General features: G+C 45.0%; 1 protein-coding gene across 5 annotated transcripts in view; it reads right to left on the bottom strand.

Moving 5' to 3' along the window:
• The window catches only part of DCLRE1C (DNA cross-link repair 1C), a 32,683-nt gene that overhangs the window by 10,284 nt on the left and 3,455 nt on the right, over positions 1-18,944 (bottom strand). Inside the window, exons 1-6 of one of the 5 annotated variants that reach the window (XM_048836534.2) lie at positions 18,271-18,436; positions 14,269-14,320; positions 10,165-10,249; positions 4,186-4,245; positions 3,481-3,536; positions 1,523-1,624 (exon numbers count right to left, since the gene is read on the bottom strand). In XM_048836534.2, the coding sequence (XP_048692491.1) occupies positions 1,523-1,624; positions 3,481-3,536; positions 4,186-4,245; positions 10,165-10,249; positions 14,269-14,320; positions 18,271-18,379 (464 nt within the window). In that variant the 5' untranslated portion in view covers positions 18,380-18,436. Of the gene's footprint in view, positions 1-1,522; positions 1,625-3,480; positions 3,537-4,185; positions 4,246-10,164; positions 10,256-14,268; positions 14,321-14,922; positions 15,195-17,667; positions 18,144-18,270; positions 18,437-18,944 lie in introns of those variants that run through there. The other 4 variants (XM_048836535.2, XM_048836536.2, XM_075124526.1 and 1 more) reach the window with 4 other exon arrangements.

Here is an 18,944-nt window from a genome sequence, read left to right as displayed (position 1 = left end):
TCTTACAGTACTAACATAGTGATCTTTTTAAACTAGCTTCTGTGGCAGCAGTTTTCAGGTCTGTGAAAGCCACCTCATTATCAAGAGGAATGTGGAGTCATTAGAAATGATTTCTGAGTCAATCATCATAGAAACACCTTGCTAAGGACTACATTTTTAAAACCACAAATTACGTGGGAGTTGAAGGAATAAGATGTCTAATCGCCTTCTATGATGAGATTACTGGTTCTGTGGATGAAGGGAAAGCAGTGGATGTATTGTTTCTTGACTTTAGCAAAGCTTTTGACACAGTCTCCCACAGTATTCTTGTCAGCAAGTTAAGGAAGTATGGGCTGGATGAATGCACTACAAGGTGGGTAGAAAGCTGGCTAGATTGTCGGGCTCAACGGGTAGTTATCAATGGCTCCATGTCTAGTTGGCAGCCGGTATCAAGTGGAGTGCCCCAAGGGTCGGTCCTGGGGCCGGTTTTGTTCAATATCTTCATAAATGATCTGGAGGATGGTGTGGATTGCACTCTCAGCAAATTTGCGGATGATACTAAACTGGGAGGAGTGGTAGATACGCTGGAGGGGAGGGATAGGATACAGAAGGACCTAGACAAATTGGAGGATTGGGCCAAAAGAAATCTGATGAGGTTCAATAAGGATAAGTGCAGGGTCCTGCACTTAGGACGGAAGAACCCAATGCACAGCTACAGACTAGGGACCGAATGGCTAGGCAGCAGTTCTGCGGAAAAGGACCTAGGGGTGACAGTGGACGAGAAGCTGGATATGAGTCAGCAGTGTGCCCTTGTTGCCAAGAAGGCCAATGGCATTTTGGGATGTATAAGTAGGGGCATAGCGAGCAGATCGAGGGACGTGATCGTTCCCCTCTATTCGACATTGGTGAGGCCTCATCTGGAGTACTGTGTCCAGTTTTGGGCCCCACACTTCAAGAAGGATGTGGATAAATTGGAGAGAGTCCAGCGAAGGGCAACAAAAATGATTAGGGGTCTGGAACACATGAGTTATGAGGAGAGGCTGAGGGAGCTGGGATTGTTTAGCCTGCAGAAGAGAAGAATGAGGGGGGATTTGATAGCTGCTTTCAACTACCTGAAAGGGGGTTCCAAAGAGGATGGCTCTAGACTGTTCTCAATGGTATCAGATGACAGAACGAGGAGTAATGGTCTCAAGCTGCAGTGGGGGAGGTTTAGATTGGATATTAGGAAAAACTTTTTCACTAAGAGGGTGGTGAAACACTGGAATGCGTTACCTAGGGAGGTGGTAGAATCTCCTTCCTTAGACGTTTTTAAGGTCAGGCTTGACAAAGCCCTGGCTGGGATGATTTAACTGGGAATTGGTCCTGCTTCGAGCAGGGGGTTGGACTAGATGACCTTCTGGGGTCCCTTCCAACCCTTATATTCTATGATTCTATGAAGTCTTGAATGTCCATGACCAGAGTGTCTCTAAGTCTTTCTAAATTTCACACCCAGATGAACTCTCACCAGAAAAAAATAATTTAAGATTGTTATGAATTTTTGTACCTGGTCCCCGAATGCAAGAGCTCCATTCTAGCTGCTTCTCCTTTTGCTAGTCTGAAATCTCCAGTATAAAGTACAGTGCCATTTTGGCCTTGAAACAAAAACCTAGAAATAAAAGCACTAGTTAATTACAGCAACACAAAGTACTGCAATTGTTGAGCTCTATGATAATTTTATTTGGAGAAATCTGTGCAAATGCAGAGTTTCAGAGAAAGCCCAAGATGCACAAAAGATAATGGGCCAGATTTATCCCTGCAGTAATTTCACAGAAACTGAACTACAGAAATACTAAATTTGGCCCAGTGAATCAAAGTCTGCTTTCACACATGTCCAACCTCACTGCAGACTACGGGGTTCGCACGGGTATTAGCAAGGGTAGAATTTGGGCCCTTTTGTAGCCACCAGTCCCAGAAATTTACCATTGAAGCTAAACTTGAACTTGTTGTTTAATTTTAATATCACACTGCAGCAGAGGATGCTTTATTTTACTAAGTTTTTGCATTGCTTTTTTAACTACTGCTGCAGTCCTGAAAGGTACTTATTTGTTGGAGTGGAAAAAAGTGTGTTCTGCCTCACTGGGACAAATGAAAAATCTTGTAACAAGGAAAAACTAGAGAACACACACACACACACACACGCACAAACCAAACAACAGGTAAAAGTATCATTTCTTTCTTTTAGTAGCAGTCAGAATTTCCCATCTTTATCCAAGCAAACACCCCTGATGTCAACTGTGCTTTGCAGTACGATTTAAGAAGCTTAATATAGGATCAGAGTCTAGAAGTACCTAACTATGGAGAATATATCTGACGCTAGACAAATATTTCATCCAGCAGACCCCGCCACTGAACCTAGTTATGTAAACTGAAGCTACAGAAATTCAAACTGAAAATAAGACAGATTTTTAACAATGACGGTAATTAACTACTGGAACAATTCATCAAGTAACATGGTAGCTTCTGCATCATTTGACCTGCTACCTTTACTTCTACGCTGCTGGTGGTGACGGTGCTGCCTTCAGAGCTGGGCATCTGGAGAGTGGCGGCTGCTGGCCGGGATCCCAGCTCTGAAGGCAGAGCCCCGCCAGCAGCACAGAAGTAAGGATGGCCTGGTATGATATTGCCACCCTTACTTCTGCATTGCTGCTGGCAGGGCGCTGCCTTCAGAGCTGGTTGTGCGGTCAACAGCCACTGTTCTCTGGCCGCCCAGTTCTGAAGGTAGCACAGAAGTAAAGGTGGCAATACCGCGACCCCCCTAAAAGAACTTTGCGACCCCCCTGCAATTCCCTTTTGGGTCAGGACCCCCAATTTGAGAAATGCTGGTCTGGCCCCATGAAATCTGTACACTAGAGGGTAAAAGCACACAAAAGACCAGATTTCACGGTCCGTTTTTCATGGCTGTGAACTCGGTAGGACCCTATTAACAATGTTTACGGAAGCAGTTAACAAAGGGGCTTTCTGAGAGGAGAGAAGGAAAGGGAAGGGCAGCATGCAGAAACTGCTTCCACAGTTTTATCTAGCACAATATGAAATTTTAAATAAAAACTAGGTAACTGAAACCAACTGATCCAAGTTCCCAACTGATTTCTTAAGGGCCATATTTTCCAAACCAAAGCCCTAAAGTGCATCTGCTAAAAGACAAAAACGCACACAGAAAAAAAATCTGTTACTTAAAAAAAGGTTCCAGAACATAGCAACTGCAAAGTAACATGCTCCTAGGAATATACATATCATATAACCACTAGAAAAAGCAAGGTTCTTTATGTTTGTAGATCTCACACAGCATGATGCTGCTCCAATCCTGAAGGGGGGGTTTGGGTGCAACCATAATATTATTAATAATAAATGTAAGTACTAGCAATTAATCTTCACTAATTTATTTTAGCTAGAAAAATGGAATCTATTTCTACGAAGAACTGTTCTGTACATTTAAAAATATGCGAATCTACTGAAAGCACATACATGACTGATCCTGGGCAGTGACCAGCTGGTAGAAGCGTCACCACTATTTCTTCTTTCTAGAAATCAAGAGACATTTTAACAGTTTAGTGTTAGTTTCAGTCTGTGGGGCAATACTGGTGACACTGGACGTGACAGTGATCAAAGTGTACTGATTTATGTAGCCTCTTCAAGTGCTCTTGGAAAAGTGAGGGTGTCTTCTCCCCGCACCCTGGTCTCAGGCCCTGTATGGCAGTGATTTTCCGGGCAACTCCAAGCAGCCGAGTAAAGCTCACACAGGACAAATCATAATCCCCTTCTCCTTTGTACCCTCAGAACTTGTTTACTGAGGGACCAATCTCAAAACACACTGTTTTGCCCCGGACGGGATGTTCAGGACAAAGTGTTGTGTGCATGCGCATATGTTTCAACCAGCCTTGAAATGAGCTATGAAAAAATCATGAGAAAAGAAAGAATAGGTTGGAGACCTCAGATACAGCAGAGAGAAAGACAGAACAACACTAAGCAGATGGGGAGAATAAGTGATCCAGACATGGGGCACAGTGGGGAAAGGGTCTCTAAGTAGCGAAACATGGGTTAGAGCATGGGGAATCTCATTTCTGTCCAGTTAAAGGGAGCAAAAAAGTGACATTTATTATGTAAGTATGAACTTAAAATTCTTTAAAACTTTAAATTGGTTGTTAAAAATACTTGTTTTTAAAAGGTTACCTCACCAGACGCTTCATCAAGTAAAGAAATCTGAGTTGGAGTTTCAACTTCAAGGGTAACCTACAACAAACAGAAAAAATGCATCATAAAATGTAGTACACATGGTGTTTGATGTATGATTATGTCAAGCTGTTGGCTGACATGCCACAGACATCTTAAATGTCTACATGCCTAAGGCAGACAATCCAAGTCTGCAGAAAAAGGAAAACAAATTAAACTTCCCCAAAAACTCACGTACTTTCAATTTCAATAAAAAAATATATATATTCTGACAACTGTAAATATGTAATGGATGGAAGCTAACTAAGCTGAGCACACCTGGATCAAGAGACACTGTTACACCTGACATTCCAACATTTTAAAGAAGCTGTGTTGACTTTCTCAGTATTATAAGGCTTATTTTTGGCAGAGAAAGCAACGACGCCAGCCTCAAGTGTTTTAAAAAAAAAACCCTGCAAAAATAAGCAACCATGCATCAGACTCCCCTTTATCCCCCGCCCCAAAAAATCATGAGATAAGCTTGGGACTTTTTTTTTAAAATGGCTCAGTTCTTCATCTCTTGTGGGTTTTGAACTTGTACAACACACTGAAGACATGTTTTCAAGCTTCAATCCTGCAGATTAGAAGCATATTTGACAATAAAAGTTAAGCATCTCACAAAGTAATATGACTCCAGGTGCTGGGGCTTCAACATAAACTACCACAATTTGATCACAAGTCTCACAAGAGCTGGAAACAGAGAGTGGCTTATTGTTTTTCTGCATTAAGGGCCATATCATTCCCTACAGGAAAAATCCAGGAGGCACCAACGAGTTACTCTGAGAACCTTTGGGGGGAGGGATAGCTCCGTGGTTTGAGCGTTGGCCTGCTAAACCCAGGGTTGTGAGCTCAATCCTTGAGAGGGCCATTTAGGGATCTGGGGCAAAAATTGGGGATTGGTCCTGCTTTGAGCAAGGGGGTTGGACTAGATGACCTCCTGAGGTCCCTTCCAACCCTGATATTCTAAGAACTCCGTGGGGTTTTGAGGCTGTGGGGTTCCCAAAGCACCATCATGTCATTGGGTGTGGTGGGTATGTCTTCCTGTGGAGAAGACAGGGAGTGCAGCCCTCCCAGCCCAGTGATTTCAAAATTCCCCAGATCCTGAGCCTTTCCCGGGGAGATGTCTCTCTGCATCATGACCACCACATCAGCACAGCTTCCTTTAGCTTCCCATTGATTCCTGGACTCTATCCCCTCACCCCTGAAGGAAGGAGCCACAAAGCAGCTTTTCAGAAATCAGCAAGCTGTTGGAATTTCTGCATGTTTACATTCAGATGCCATGGAGAGGAGTTATCCCCCATCCCCCTTCCAAATACCCTTGGAACCTCAAACTAACATACCATATAGAAGCCCCTCTGAACTACTGATGGGGAGAAAGATACTGCTAATCAGGCTCCTCTCCTATTCTCAAATTTTCTGTTCAGTTCTGGTCAGTATTTCCAAGCATTTCACCTTCTCCTGCCAAAAAGCAGAGAGGATCATTTGGCCTCTACAGGTTAAAAACCCAACACTGGGGGAAAACTGGGAGAGTGGGGGCCATCATGCCTCCAAGCAAGAGCTGCAACACTTGATATCCCAGTTTCTTAGCTAAGCAACTAGCCTACACATCGCTCTAGGTTTTTTATGATAAATAGATTCAAAGATTCCAGGACCAGAAGGGACCCGTCTGACTTCCTGAATTACACAGTCATAGATCTTCCCCAAAATAATTCCCAGAGTATAGCTTTTAGTAAAACATCCAATCTTGATTTAAAAATTTTCAGTGATGAAGAATCTACCATGACCCTTGGTAAACAGTTCCAGTGGTTAATTATTCTCACCATTAAAAATGTACGCCTTATTTCCAGTCTGAATTTGTCTAACTTTAACTTCCAGCCATTGGATTGTATTATACCTTCTCTGCTAGATTGAAGAGCCCATTATTAAATATTTGTTACTTATAGACTGTAATCAAGTCACCCCTCTGCCTTCTCTTTGTTAAGCTAAACAGATAGTGAGTGAGCTCTGAGTCTATAACCCATAGATATCTTACAGTTTAATATTTAATGGTTTGTGTACATCAGTAGTATGGACTATGATGAGACAATCTCAGAGCTGTGGTGTTGGATTTCCCAGCTAGCTAGCCAAAATTTAAACAAAATACATAGAAGTATATCAAACTTGTACATTACCTAGCCACAAAATATAGCTACACATGCCAAAAATGCGAGGAGCTGATACGTAAGGAACAATAGCTGTGTGTCACTTTTGTAGTATTAACACCACAAATACTGAAATTCATAACACCTTGGACTATCAAAAGATTTTAAAACTATAATTAATACTGATACACTTTTTACACTTCATTCAGCTTGGACAATTAAAACAGGTTGATGATCAGTTTCACTTTGCTACTCTCATGACTTAGCACAACGCTGCAGTGTTGGGGTTTCAAACATTGGTTAGGAATATTTCACTCCAGAGATAAACCTATTTCCCACTGGAATTATCAGAAATCTAAGTTTTGCGTCTAAATTTCCTGAAAAATGGTTTTACGATCGGCAGAAGAAAATTTGCTTTCATAGGCACAAGTAAAGGATAGATTTCTGGCCATATTCCTGGCAATTTTAATTTTAAGCTCTCAATAGATCAAAAGATGCTTTCTAGATATCTTATTCACACTCTCAGACTTCTCATCAAGCTCAGATCACAAATCATAAACAATTATTTAGACAGAAGCTGATATTTTGAACAGCTCTCCTATTCTAATGAATATCAACCCAGTTTTAATCAACTTTACACTGTAATGCACAGTGATGCAAAGAGAAAGCTTACCATTTGTTATGAGACAAAGTCTGTGAACAAGACACCCACTCAACTACTTTCTGATTTAGTGGCTGTACACAGAGCCTTGCAAATCTGCAGATAAATGTTTCATATCGGATATCCACAGACCATTTTTGCAGATTGCGGATCAGATGCAGGGCTCTAGCTGTACAGTTCACTATAACACTGTAAGTCATTACAGGGAGCAACATCGGCAACTCCTCTGTTTTTTAAATTTGTGTACTCAGGCATGCAAATCTAGAAGGTGCAACTATAAAACTCTTATTACAAGGATGTTTTAAAATCAGAAGATCAGGATAATACGTAGCACTACAGGAAACCTCCATGTATAATCTTAGATACTACACAGAAATACAGCAATCTGCAAAAAACCTAAAATTTTCAAATCACCTACTGTAACCTTCCCTTAAAAATAAGAACCTAGTACAGTATACTTTGAAAACCCACAATGCTAGGTAGATTGTAGAATAAAATAAATAAATAAAAACCCTATACTTCAACCATCATATTAGTATGTCACCAAGTTCCTTTGTTTGTAGATTACTGAAGATACACAAAGTCAAAGTAATAGAAACAAAACTTTCTATAAAATTGTTACAGAAAGCTAATGGAACTTGATGTTCATGCAATGCTGTGAAATATGTAAAATACCATATTAAGTACTTATAATGCTTTAGTATAAAGAACAATACAGTAGGTTTTACAGCTCTTTATAAAAGGTAGCATTTGCCAAATAAGAACAGGATCCCTGTCTGAGGAGCTTTCAAAATACAGGTTCATACGAGTACAAAGAAAGACTAGTACCATCTAGACAGTGTGATGAGTGTTCATTGTAGCTAAATGCCATGTTGAAAAGACAAACTGCAAGTAGGTCATATTTATATAATCCAACACTTGCCCAATGCATAGTGTTTATATTCACTCTGTTTACAGCTAAAATTCATGGAGACAAATAGGCTCTGGGGTGATTTTGTATCATGATATGAAGTTTTTGAGGCTGGAAGAAAGACATTATAAAGCAGGAGGGAAACAGCGCTCCCTCAAAAGATTCCTCCCCCCTCCACACATAAAAAAGGAGACCTTAAACCAAGAGAAAGAGAGAAGTAAAAGAAGGGACACAAATAAATCAGGGCAGGCAGAGAGTGTTGCAGACATAAGGGAAGGTAGGACAACATCATGTTTAGAGGAGAGGAAGAGAAACTAAAAGAAAAATCAAGAGAATTGCTAAGTTTGTGGAAAGAAAGATAGGACTACTGGCTGAATAGAAATAAACATGCGGTTCCAAAGAGCATACAACGGACACTGAGGCTATGTCTACACCAGTGGTTCTCAAAGCCGGTCCGTCTCTTGTTCAGGGAAAGCCCCTGGCGGGTCAGGCCAGTTTGTTTACCTGCCGCGTCCGCAGGTTCGGCCGATCGCAGCTCCCACTGGCCGCAGTTCGCCGTTCCGGGCCAATGGGGGCTGCGGGAACGGCAGCCAGCACATCCCTTGGCCCATGCTGCTTCCTGCAGCCCCCATTGGCCTTGAGCGGCGAACTGCAGCCAGTGGGAGCAAACAAACTGGCCCAGCCCACCGGGGCTTTCCCTGAACAAGCGGCAGACCAGCTTTGAGAACCACTGATCTACACTACATCATTTACAGTGGTGCAGCTGCACGAGTGCATCAGCAACTCTAATGCACCAATGCAGCTGCACTGCTGTAGCGCTTCTGGTGAAGATACTCTAAGCCGATGGGAGAGAGCTCTGCCGTTGGCTTAATAACTCCTGCATTCATGAGAGGAGGCAGGTATGTCAGCAGGAGAAGCTCTCCTGCTGACACAGTGTTGTCTACACCGGTGCTTAGGGTCGGTGTAATTTACATCACTCAAGGGGAGGGAAGAGGCTTATTCACACCCCTGAGCGATATAAGTCATACCAAAGTAATTTGTACTGCAGACATAACCTGAAAGGGGAGGGGATGACATGGCGTGGGGTGAAAATTAAACCCACAGATCATTGTAGAACTGGACACCAGCATCACTACTTAAAGACTGTTGCTTTGGACAATTTGGAGTAGATTGTATTTTTCAACATGGTGGATTTGGGGAGGAACAAAGTCTGATCTGATTAACAATTAATTATGTTGGATCATATTAAAGAAGTTCTGTATTAAAATCACAAATGAGTTTGATTCCCCATAGTTTAAATTCCAGGGTATTACTAATTAAGAGGTCTCTTGGTTTTTTTGGTACTGTTTCTCTCCCTCTCTGTGTGAAACTTGCAAGCTGCTAATTGTGTTAGTACGTTCTAAGACAGAGTCTGTTCTCAAAGCAATTCTTTGTAAACAACAACTACTCACACAGAGAGAGACTCAAAGCAATACTCTGTAACAGAAACAGCACCCAGAGACTCCCCGCTCTTTGCTGTATTTATCTTGCTTTGTTAACAATTGTGATTAAAATAGAGATAGAGAATGTATGTGGATGGATGCTTGGTGTGGATAATAACTGAATGATCAGGGAGGTGCCAGCCTAAGAATCCAGTGTCCATCGGCTGAAGAAGGCGTCAAGTGGAAATAACCAGAGGACCCCCAGAGGGCAGACTGGAATCCACCCAACAGCCTCAAGAATGGGAGAACCAAAGAACAAGATAACATCTGGCAGCACGGAGCCGTCAGGAATGTGCCATCTGCTGATTGATTCAGCAACAGCATGATGAAGCAATTCCCATAGACTGGCATAGGAAGAAATTCCTATAAAAATGGACTCTAGAAAGTGAGAACTTTGAGGGGTCTGATTCTGCAAACCAACTTCCAGGAGCATCAGATGAGCATCTGACAAGGCCCTGCTCCCTCCTCATGTCCAGGCTACCTGGCCAGTGGCTTGACATGAGCAACTCTAAGGCTGGTAACTATGATAACAACCTTGCAGAACCTGTGTGTCTGTGCATGAATGAATGTGTGAATAAATATGAGATTGAATGGAATGTTATAGCTATAACTAACTGCTTACTATGATTCTTTCTGTATTCACAATAAATGTGGTATTTTGCCTTTTCCTCTTTAATAAGATCCTGCTGGTTTTTATTTTATTGGTATAACAGTGACACTTGCTTTCATGTTAAAAAGTTAACTTACAATGCGATTCTCCCAAAACTTGTATTTCGGGCTAGTCAGCAGCAACTCCTTGGTTACCGGTGAACAGTACAAGTGAACTTTCAAGCTGCACAGAGAGAAGAAAACAGATCAATAAGGCTTTCAAAATACAGAACAGGGAACAATCAAGTGTCATGTGCCACTCCGCATATCCTCTGGACCTTTCCCCTAGTAAGAAGGGGAGTAACAGAACCGTAGAAGCAGTAGAGTTCATGAAGTTGTCCTACCACAGGCTGGAGGCAGACCACATGTCAAACAGAGTCACTCCACCAGGTGTGTGGGTCTTCCTCAGACACGTATCTAAACTTACAAATACTTGCTTTAAAAAAAAAAATCCTTTCCTCCTTTGCTTACCTATCAAGATCTGAGTTTAAAGGTCCCCATACTTTCCTGGAATAGTTGATAACTATCACAAACACCTAATTCGAGCATTGGAATGTAGTTTCTTACACCATTCCAGGCTTTAGAGAAAACCATAAGATCTCTAACTCCTTTCTTGAGCTTCTCAGTTCGCTTTTAAGAAGGGATCAAGTAAGCTACCAACTTGTAAACCCAATTTGGGTTCTAGGGAACAACAGAGTTTAGCAGAGGACTACCAAATGGCTATGAGACATTCGCCTATTTAAAATACATCACTGCAAGGGTAGGAAATGGCAAAACACTAGACATTATTTATTTGCACTCCAGGAAAGTGTCTGTTGCTATTCCACTCACACCTAGGGGATGTCTACTGTATAAACTTAAGTCAATCTAGTCCACACTGCCCTTCTTCTGTTGGTGGTGCGCGTCCTCACCAAGAGCGCTTCCACCAACTTAAAAGGGGCAGTGTGGGAGGCTGAGTCAGGACTCTCAGCTCTACATGCAGCTCCCCACTGCGAATGGGGCAACCTCACTGGGCTTCTTAGATCCCCGCCGGGAACAGCGCAGCCAACCCTGCTGCCTCCGGGCTTTCCACCAGGAGCAAGGCAGCAACCAGACTCCAGGCGCGGAGCTCCCTGCTGGGTGAAGTTGGGCTCCTGGCAGAAAACCGAGAAGCCTGTTGGGTCTGCTCCTTTCCTGGTGGGGAGCCGAGAGTCCAGGTAGCAGCCTGCATCAGAGCAGGGAGCCAGGGCAGCAGCCCAGATGAGAGTGAGGAGCCAGGAGGGCAGAAGGGCTTCCCATGGGGAGCCCAGGCAGCAGCCCAGCTTGAAGTGGAGACCAGGAGCAGCCTGGCTGGGGAGCCAGGAGCCAGCTTTTTTGTCAATTTCACAGGTCCAGAAGAGACGTGAAATTGACAAGAATTACAGCCAATAGATGCAAGTAAGGCAATGTCTACAAGGACACTGCATTCCCGAATTACACCAACATAAGCCCTACATCGCTCATGGTGGTGGAGTTATGTCAGTGTAGTAGGGCACTTACATCGGTGGAAGCAAGGCTGCAGTGTGTACACTGACAATTAGGTTGACGTAAGCTGCCTTACGTCCACCTAACGCTGTAGTGTAGACCTGGCCTTAGTATGGAAGAAGAAACAGTGACAGAGTGGGAAGGGCCAAAATTTGCTCTGTTGCCTTGGTAACAGGGAACAGAGGACATTATTGGAGACAATAGAAAGCACGTATCTGAACCCAAATGGTCTGGAGTTAGATCAGAGATCACAGCTCACTCCTCTCTCCTTAATGGGCCAAATCCAAACACATCAACCTAGATCTGGATTTTGAACTGCTGAGTTTGAGAGAGTTTAGAATCCAAAGTTTAGCTCTGTCATTTTAGAAATACAAAGGTTATATCTGGAGCTTGGATCCTGGCCCACATCTAGTTGATAGTAAAAAAGGTTATGAGCAGGTAACTGCAGTGGTCAGGCAAAATTTGTAGACGATTGTCTTGAAGATATAATTTAATAAGTGGTTACATTTGCTGTGGCTCCCCACATTTTGGTGAGGGGGCAACAAATAAATTCAAAAGATTCTGAACAAAGGACTGAAGGATGAGGAACCTGCTCCTGGGTAAAACTACACCCAACCCAAGCAGGCTCCAGATTTCTAGCACCAGAGAGCAGCAATAGTGGGGTAGATACAGCCCAGGCCACTTGAACATAGGGGTGTCTGCTCAGACATCCCACTGGTACAAAGCTGCATGTACTCCTTCCCCCGAGCCAAGCAGGCTGGCAAAATAGTAATGTCCCATGGGAAGAGGTCCAGATTCCCAGCAGGAAGAGGCAACAGATATTCACTGCCTTTGGACCCTGGTAACATCACCACATCATCCATATTTACTAACTTTGTATACTGTTGTCTAGTCTGACCTCCTCCCAACCCTCCCTAACTCCTACACTTCCTCTGCAGCAGCAGCACCAGCAGGAGCCAAAAGGTGCACCTCAATCCCAGTCCCCTTCCCATCCCGGACCACCTTCATAGACTATAATGTCATCTAGACTCCCATCAGAACTCTGCACTGACATACTCTAAACTAGTACGATGAGGAACCAGATTTGCCATGTACAGAGTCCACGTGGAAAAGGTGAATTAGAATTAGTTTAAGTAGATTCCATCCTGGTCCAGCAAGAGCTTTTTTATTCACAATTTTAAAGTCTGTTATCTAACAACCCTGCAGGGCTAGAAACTTTATATCGCTGGTACAGGTAGATTCCAAATGGGATCCAGCACTCACTTTTACCTAACCCTAGAAGTCATTACATGTTTAGGTATAAAAAAAGTATTTAGGTCATTTTAAGAATTATTTCCCTCTCTGAATATGATACTGTGGGGCTTACGGTAGCAAACACACCTACCTTTATATGGAAAGAGATACAAAATACAAACCATCAGATTGTTTTAAAGCTCAAATAACAGTATTCTAGAAATTGTACAATGTGCCATATATGGAATGTATGATGTGATAAGATTTTAATCAGTACTCAGGTGGGATGATTTGTGTGGAAGCCAATCCGAACTCAGGTTGGTATACTGCATTTTTTTCACAGATCTTATAAAAATAAAATCTTCAAAAACACCAAGATGAGCAGGTAAGTAGTCTATGTAACCATCTATATCCCTGTTACCATCATCGTACTCCTTCAGATTGTTATACCTACTTGTGTTTTGTTTTAAATTAGATTGTATACTCTGTGTGTTTGCACAGCACATCACACAATGGGACCTCCAATCCTGACTAGAGCTTCTGGATATTACTGTAATATGTAATACACTTTTCTACCCAATTATAACACAGTATGTGTAGTATTTGAACTTTTGCCCACTTTGATCAGAGAAGTAGGAACACAGCTGTTTGAGGTAATGCAGGGTTGGGGTAGGCTTTGTTAAGGAAAAGTTAGCATATGTTAGCATAGCACTTTGGTTTGGGGCCCACCATTGTCTAAAAGCAAGCACATCGTGCACCAGGAGGAGCGTTCCTTAGATACTGCATTCCTGTGAAAACCCTCCCCCTTGTTTCCAGCCTGTCTCAACTCCCGGTTTCTGTTCTTTGTCTGTTCCCAACTCCCTGCCTCCTGGCCTTGATGTGAGCCTCCCATCCTGATAAGAAAGGCTACTGGTGCATTGCTTTAAGACCATGTTGTGTAGTTGAAGTAATGGTCTAGCATGGGGAACGTACCTAGCAGGGATAGGTGGTATATAAGGGAAGGGTTTGTCTATTGGCTAAGGTTTCCGATGCATGAGTGCTTTGCTAAAAGGTATATAATCTCTGTATAACCTTCATTCGGGGTCCCCTCCTGACTAGCAGGGGGGCATCACGCTCGAGCGTAATAAACTTAGTGTCTCTGGAAACTCTGCAGTTGTGGACTTTGTTTGTGTGCCTCAGCCTAGACTCAAACTGTGCATGACCTATCAGGTATAATTTGCAGCAGTTCTTGAGCGTGACCTATCAGGTGTAATTCATAACAGCTTTGGCAGAGAAACGAAGGGAAAGTGTCATATAGCAAGAGCAAGTGCTGGCGTGGGGGGGGGGGAACCACAGCAGTGGGGTTGTCTCCAGGTCCCAGTGATCTTTCAAGAAAAGTTTACTGAGAAAATCCAAGTCTGTAGACCTGAATTTCCCCAGCACTTAAGGGACACGTTCCAATTATATTACTTTAGTGAAAACCATTACCTGCACTCCAGTCTTCTTTTCAAGGAAGGCGCTCTCAGCCCTTTCATGTGATCTAACAGTAAGATATAAAGTTCATAACAACTTTTTTTTTTTTTAAAGTTACCATACATCACAGCTTTTATATTTAAGAGTAATAGAAAAAAATCACAGGTAGGTTTATTATTTATAGCATAGTGCTATACAGTAAAATAAGACTATGATTCCTGCCCTGTGAAGAGCTAACAATCTCAGGCCCTGATCCTACAATGAGCTCCATGAAGGCAACCTCCTGTGCCAGTTGCGAGCTCATTGCATGATTCTACAAATGCTTATTCTCCCCAACAGTCCCACTTAAGTTTGCATGATGAAGCCCCAAATAAACATGACACAGACAAAAACAATGATAAGGGGGATGGATTTATACAAAGAAGTCTGGTTTTGTAGTTACTCCTGGGGGGATTCTGCACCACTGTGCATGCGCAGAATTCATGTCCCCCACAGATTTCTTTGCTTACCCACAGAAAAATGACTTTCTGACGGGGAAGCAAAAGGAAACTGCAAGAGGAGCCATGCACCACTCTCTAGAGGCACAGGTACATCATTTCAGGCACCTAGAGCAGCTGGCAGAGAGTAAGTCACCATGGGGCTGGAGACACCCCAGCCAGTGGCTCCTACCTTGAGCCAGGATCAGCTGCTAGTCCCGGCTGGGCTGGAGGCAAGAAAAGACAGGACTTCCTCTTCCCCTGCAAGGAGTGGCTGAGGCTGTCAGACATACCCCTAGAAACCTCTCCCAGGTGCAGGAAGCTCAGCATACATCCCTACTTTCTGCTCCCATCGCTCCTCAGCTGTGGGGGGAGGGGTCACTGTACGGGGAGCTGCTCCCCCATCCACCCAACCTGCATGCGTCTGGACCTCCTACATCCAGACACCGCTGCCAAGCCTCACCCAGTACATCCAGAACCCCCCTAGCTCTCCATACCCAAACCCCACTGAACCTCAACCCCTACATCTGGACACCCCCTTTCACCCAGACCATCTGCCTCCGGACCCCCACCCCTGCACTCAGACCACCCACCACTGAGCTCCCTCCACTCAAATCCCCACCCTGATGCCCCAACCCCTCCACCACCCTGAGCCCCTACATCCAGACCCCCACGCCACTGATCCCCAACTAGCTGCACCCAGACCTGCACCCCACAAAGCTCTACTCCCCTAGCCCTCCCGCTTAAAGCCACACACCCAGACCCCTCTGCTGAGCCCCAACCACCTTCACCTGGAAGCCCCTGCAGAATTCCATTGCCCCTGCACCTGGAACCCCCCCCCCCCCCCCCAAGCCTCTGTACATCCAGATCCCCCCACACCTATACCCTGCCCCCCACTGAGTTGCCTGCACCCAGATTGTCCCACACAGAATTCTCTCACCCCATACCTGGATCACCCCACATTGAGTCCCTCTACATTTGGATCCTGCCTGGTTGACTCTGCCTACCCCACACCTGGTGTGCCTGGCGCAGAGCGGCAGCGCCCCAGGGTGTTTCTGGGGCAGGCCCAGGCCTTGTGCTGTGTCACAGTTGGGTGCAGCCTCACCGCTGAGTCCATGTCCCAGTGGCAGGGAGGCTGCAGGGTGATCTCCCATCTTCGTGCAGCCAGTGGCCAGTGCTCCCCACTGCCATGCTGAAGCCTCTGCATTTATTTATTGACAAATGAAATGGGAATTTTGCGGAATTTTAAAATATTGTGTGCAGAATTTTTATTTGTTTTTTGGCACAGAATGCCCTCAGGTGTATGTAGTGTACATCATTACAGAAGTTTGTTCTGCACAAAGGAAGGAAAGAAATTCCTGCCCCGTTGAAGATAAAAATTAAAAAAAAATAGTGACTCCCCAATCAGGTGCAGAAAAATCTATGGTCTTGATACAGCATTCAGTCTGAACGTCCTCTTAGATACAATGACATGTTACTCTTGTGCATGGCATGAAAAAAAAGTATGATTGTTTCTTTAAAAAAATAAAAAACCTTACAATGCAGCAGGATATAGTGCTAAAGGGAAACTGATTTTCAATTTTCCATTCCTGATACACCCGGTTACATTTTACCTCTACTTTCGCATTAGCTGTATTAACACACCCTTCAAATTAGTCTCACTAGGGTGGTGGGCAGGGTAACATGCCCAGAAAGGACATGATGGGAAAGGGGCGGGGGAGGGGGGCGCTGCAGCACAGTTCTGGGGTAGGGGAACTTGGGGCAAACTTTGGAGCAAAGTGGTACAGCCCCACACAGAGAGGGGAAGTGGAGGAGCGGGGCGGGGATCAATAGCCCCACACAGAGAAGCAACAGGGAAGTGGAGGAGCGGGTCGGGAACCAGGGCAAATGCAGCATACCTGCTGTGCAGTGCACCCAAAAATTTGGGACACCATTCCCCTCGCTGGCTGCAGCTGGACTCCTCCCACTCATGGTCTCTCACACTTCCCTAACACACACACACACACAGTCTCTCTCACACAGCCTTACACAAAGGTGGCAATTTTGCAAAAGAAAAGCTTCAAAAACAGACTCCAACAAGAAACTGCTGAGCTTGAATTAATATGCAAACTAGATACCATTAACTTGGGTTTGAACAGAGACTGGGAGTGGCTGGGTCATTACACATCTTGAACCTATTTCCCCATGTTAAGTATCCTCACACCTTCTTGTTAACTATCTAAATGGGCCATCTTGATTGTCACTGCAAAAAAAAAGGTTTCAGAGTAACAGCCCTGTTAGTCTGTATTCGCAAAAAGAAAAGGAGTACTTGTGGCACCTTAGAGACTAACCAATTTATTTGAGCATGAGCTTTCGTGAGCTACAGCTCACTTCATCGGATGCATGCCGTGGAAACTGCAGCAGACTTTATTTATACACAGAGAATATGAAAAAATACCTCCTCCCACCCCACTGTCCTGCTGGTAATAGCTTATCTAAAAAAGAAAAGGAGTACTTGTGGCACCTTAGAGACTAACCAATTTATTTGAGCATGAGCTTTCGTGAGCTACAGCTCACTTTATCAGATGTACATCTGATTGTCATCAGATGTACATCTGATGAAGTGAGCTGTAGCTCACGAAAGCTCATGCTCAAATAAATTGGTTAGTCTCTAAGGTGCCACAAGTCCTCCTTTTCTTTTTGCGGATACAGACTAACACGGCTGCGACTCTGAAGCCTGTTTATCTTCTTACTCTATGTTCCATTCCATGCATCCGACGAAGTGAGCTGTAGTCCACGAAAGCTCATGCTCTAATAAATCGGTTAGTCTCTAAGGTGCCACAAGTCCTCCGGTTCTTTTCACGCAGACTGGCTCTCACACCCACATACACTCTGCCTCTCACGGGTCACAGCCCCCCAGTCTCTCACACACACAGACACGTATTATTGTTGTTATTACCGCTTGGTACTTCCTGTCCACAGGCTCTGGGTGAGGCAGGCGTGGCGCGGGGCTGCAGGAGGGCCCTGGGCTCTGGCAAGATGCGACCCCCACGTGACAGCGCGAGGCCTGCCTCGAGCCACTGCCTGCCTAGGAAGCTCGAAGTGTGTCAGCAATGGGGGGGGGGGTTTCTGGGGGGGTCCACAGGCGGGGGGTGGTGGCCGTGCCCCCTTGACACACCGGGGCCGGCTGGGGACTGCCGCCAGTGGAACACAGGGCACCAGTTTAATAATGCTGCCAGGGGCCCCGCAAACCCTACGGACGCTGAGGAGGGATTCTGAGGTGCGGTTAAACAGCTCCGAACGGAAGTGGGGCGGGGGCGGGGTGAGGAACGATTCCGGGATGGGACGGGGAGCGGAAGGGAGAAGCTGAAGCTCAGAGGCGGGGGAGGGGAGGATGACAGGGTCTTCGGGAGGGCAGTCGCCGCCGCCGCCACGCAGGACACCCCCGAGGCGGGGGAGGGTCTCCCCGGGGGCGGCGCCAGGCGCGCGCGGAGGGAAGGGCACGCGCAGCACGAGCGAAGCGGCGGGCGCGCGGAGCCGGCGGGACCTCTCGCGCCCTCACCCTTGTGGCAGTGGGACAGGAAGTAGGCCCGCGCCCGCAGGTTCTCCCGGTCGAAGCGGTCTATGGACAGCCAGGGATACTCCCGCATCCTGCCTCCGAAGCTGCTCATGGCGCAGCCCCGCTCCTCGGATTCCGTCCGACCACTATCCCTACCTCTCCCATTGGCTGCGGCCCAAACCAATCACAGAGCCGCCTTTGCAACCCGTTCGCCTACCAGGAAAAGGCCGGGGCGGGGCCTTTCCTTAAAGGGCCAGTAAAAGAAATGACTCAAGTTTTTCTACGCCGGATCTTGCTGTGAGGTTTGGACCTGCTGCTCTGTCCGTGTGAATATGGGGACAGAAGGGCCTCGCCGCCCGGCAGGATGGGGAGAAGGGTATGCCTGTGTACTCCAGGCCCGCTCACTCTTGAGTGCAGTGATTTATCAATAAGGAATTTAGGTAGTTAATAACTGATACCCTTAGCATCTACATCATTAATAATGACTCTTGGTAACTGAATAATGTTGAGTATGGATAATTACTGCATTAGGAATTCATTTCCTGCCTTAGACATTTACAAAGCAACAAACACTGCACTATCATGAATAATTATAATTAATCCATTAGTAATTGGTTGTGAGTAGTTCTAACTAATTCAGTAATTGTGAATTATAAGTAAGTTATATCAGTAATTGT

Source organism: Caretta caretta, chromosome 1 (assembly GCF_965140235.1).
Source record: "Caretta caretta isolate rCarCar2 chromosome 1, rCarCar1.hap1, whole genome shotgun sequence".
NCBI classification, from domain to species: domain Eukaryota; kingdom Metazoa; phylum Chordata; order Testudines; family Cheloniidae; genus Caretta; species Caretta caretta.
Note: the sequence above shows the minus strand (reverse complement) of the source record. Positions and strands in the feature narration are given on the sequence as shown.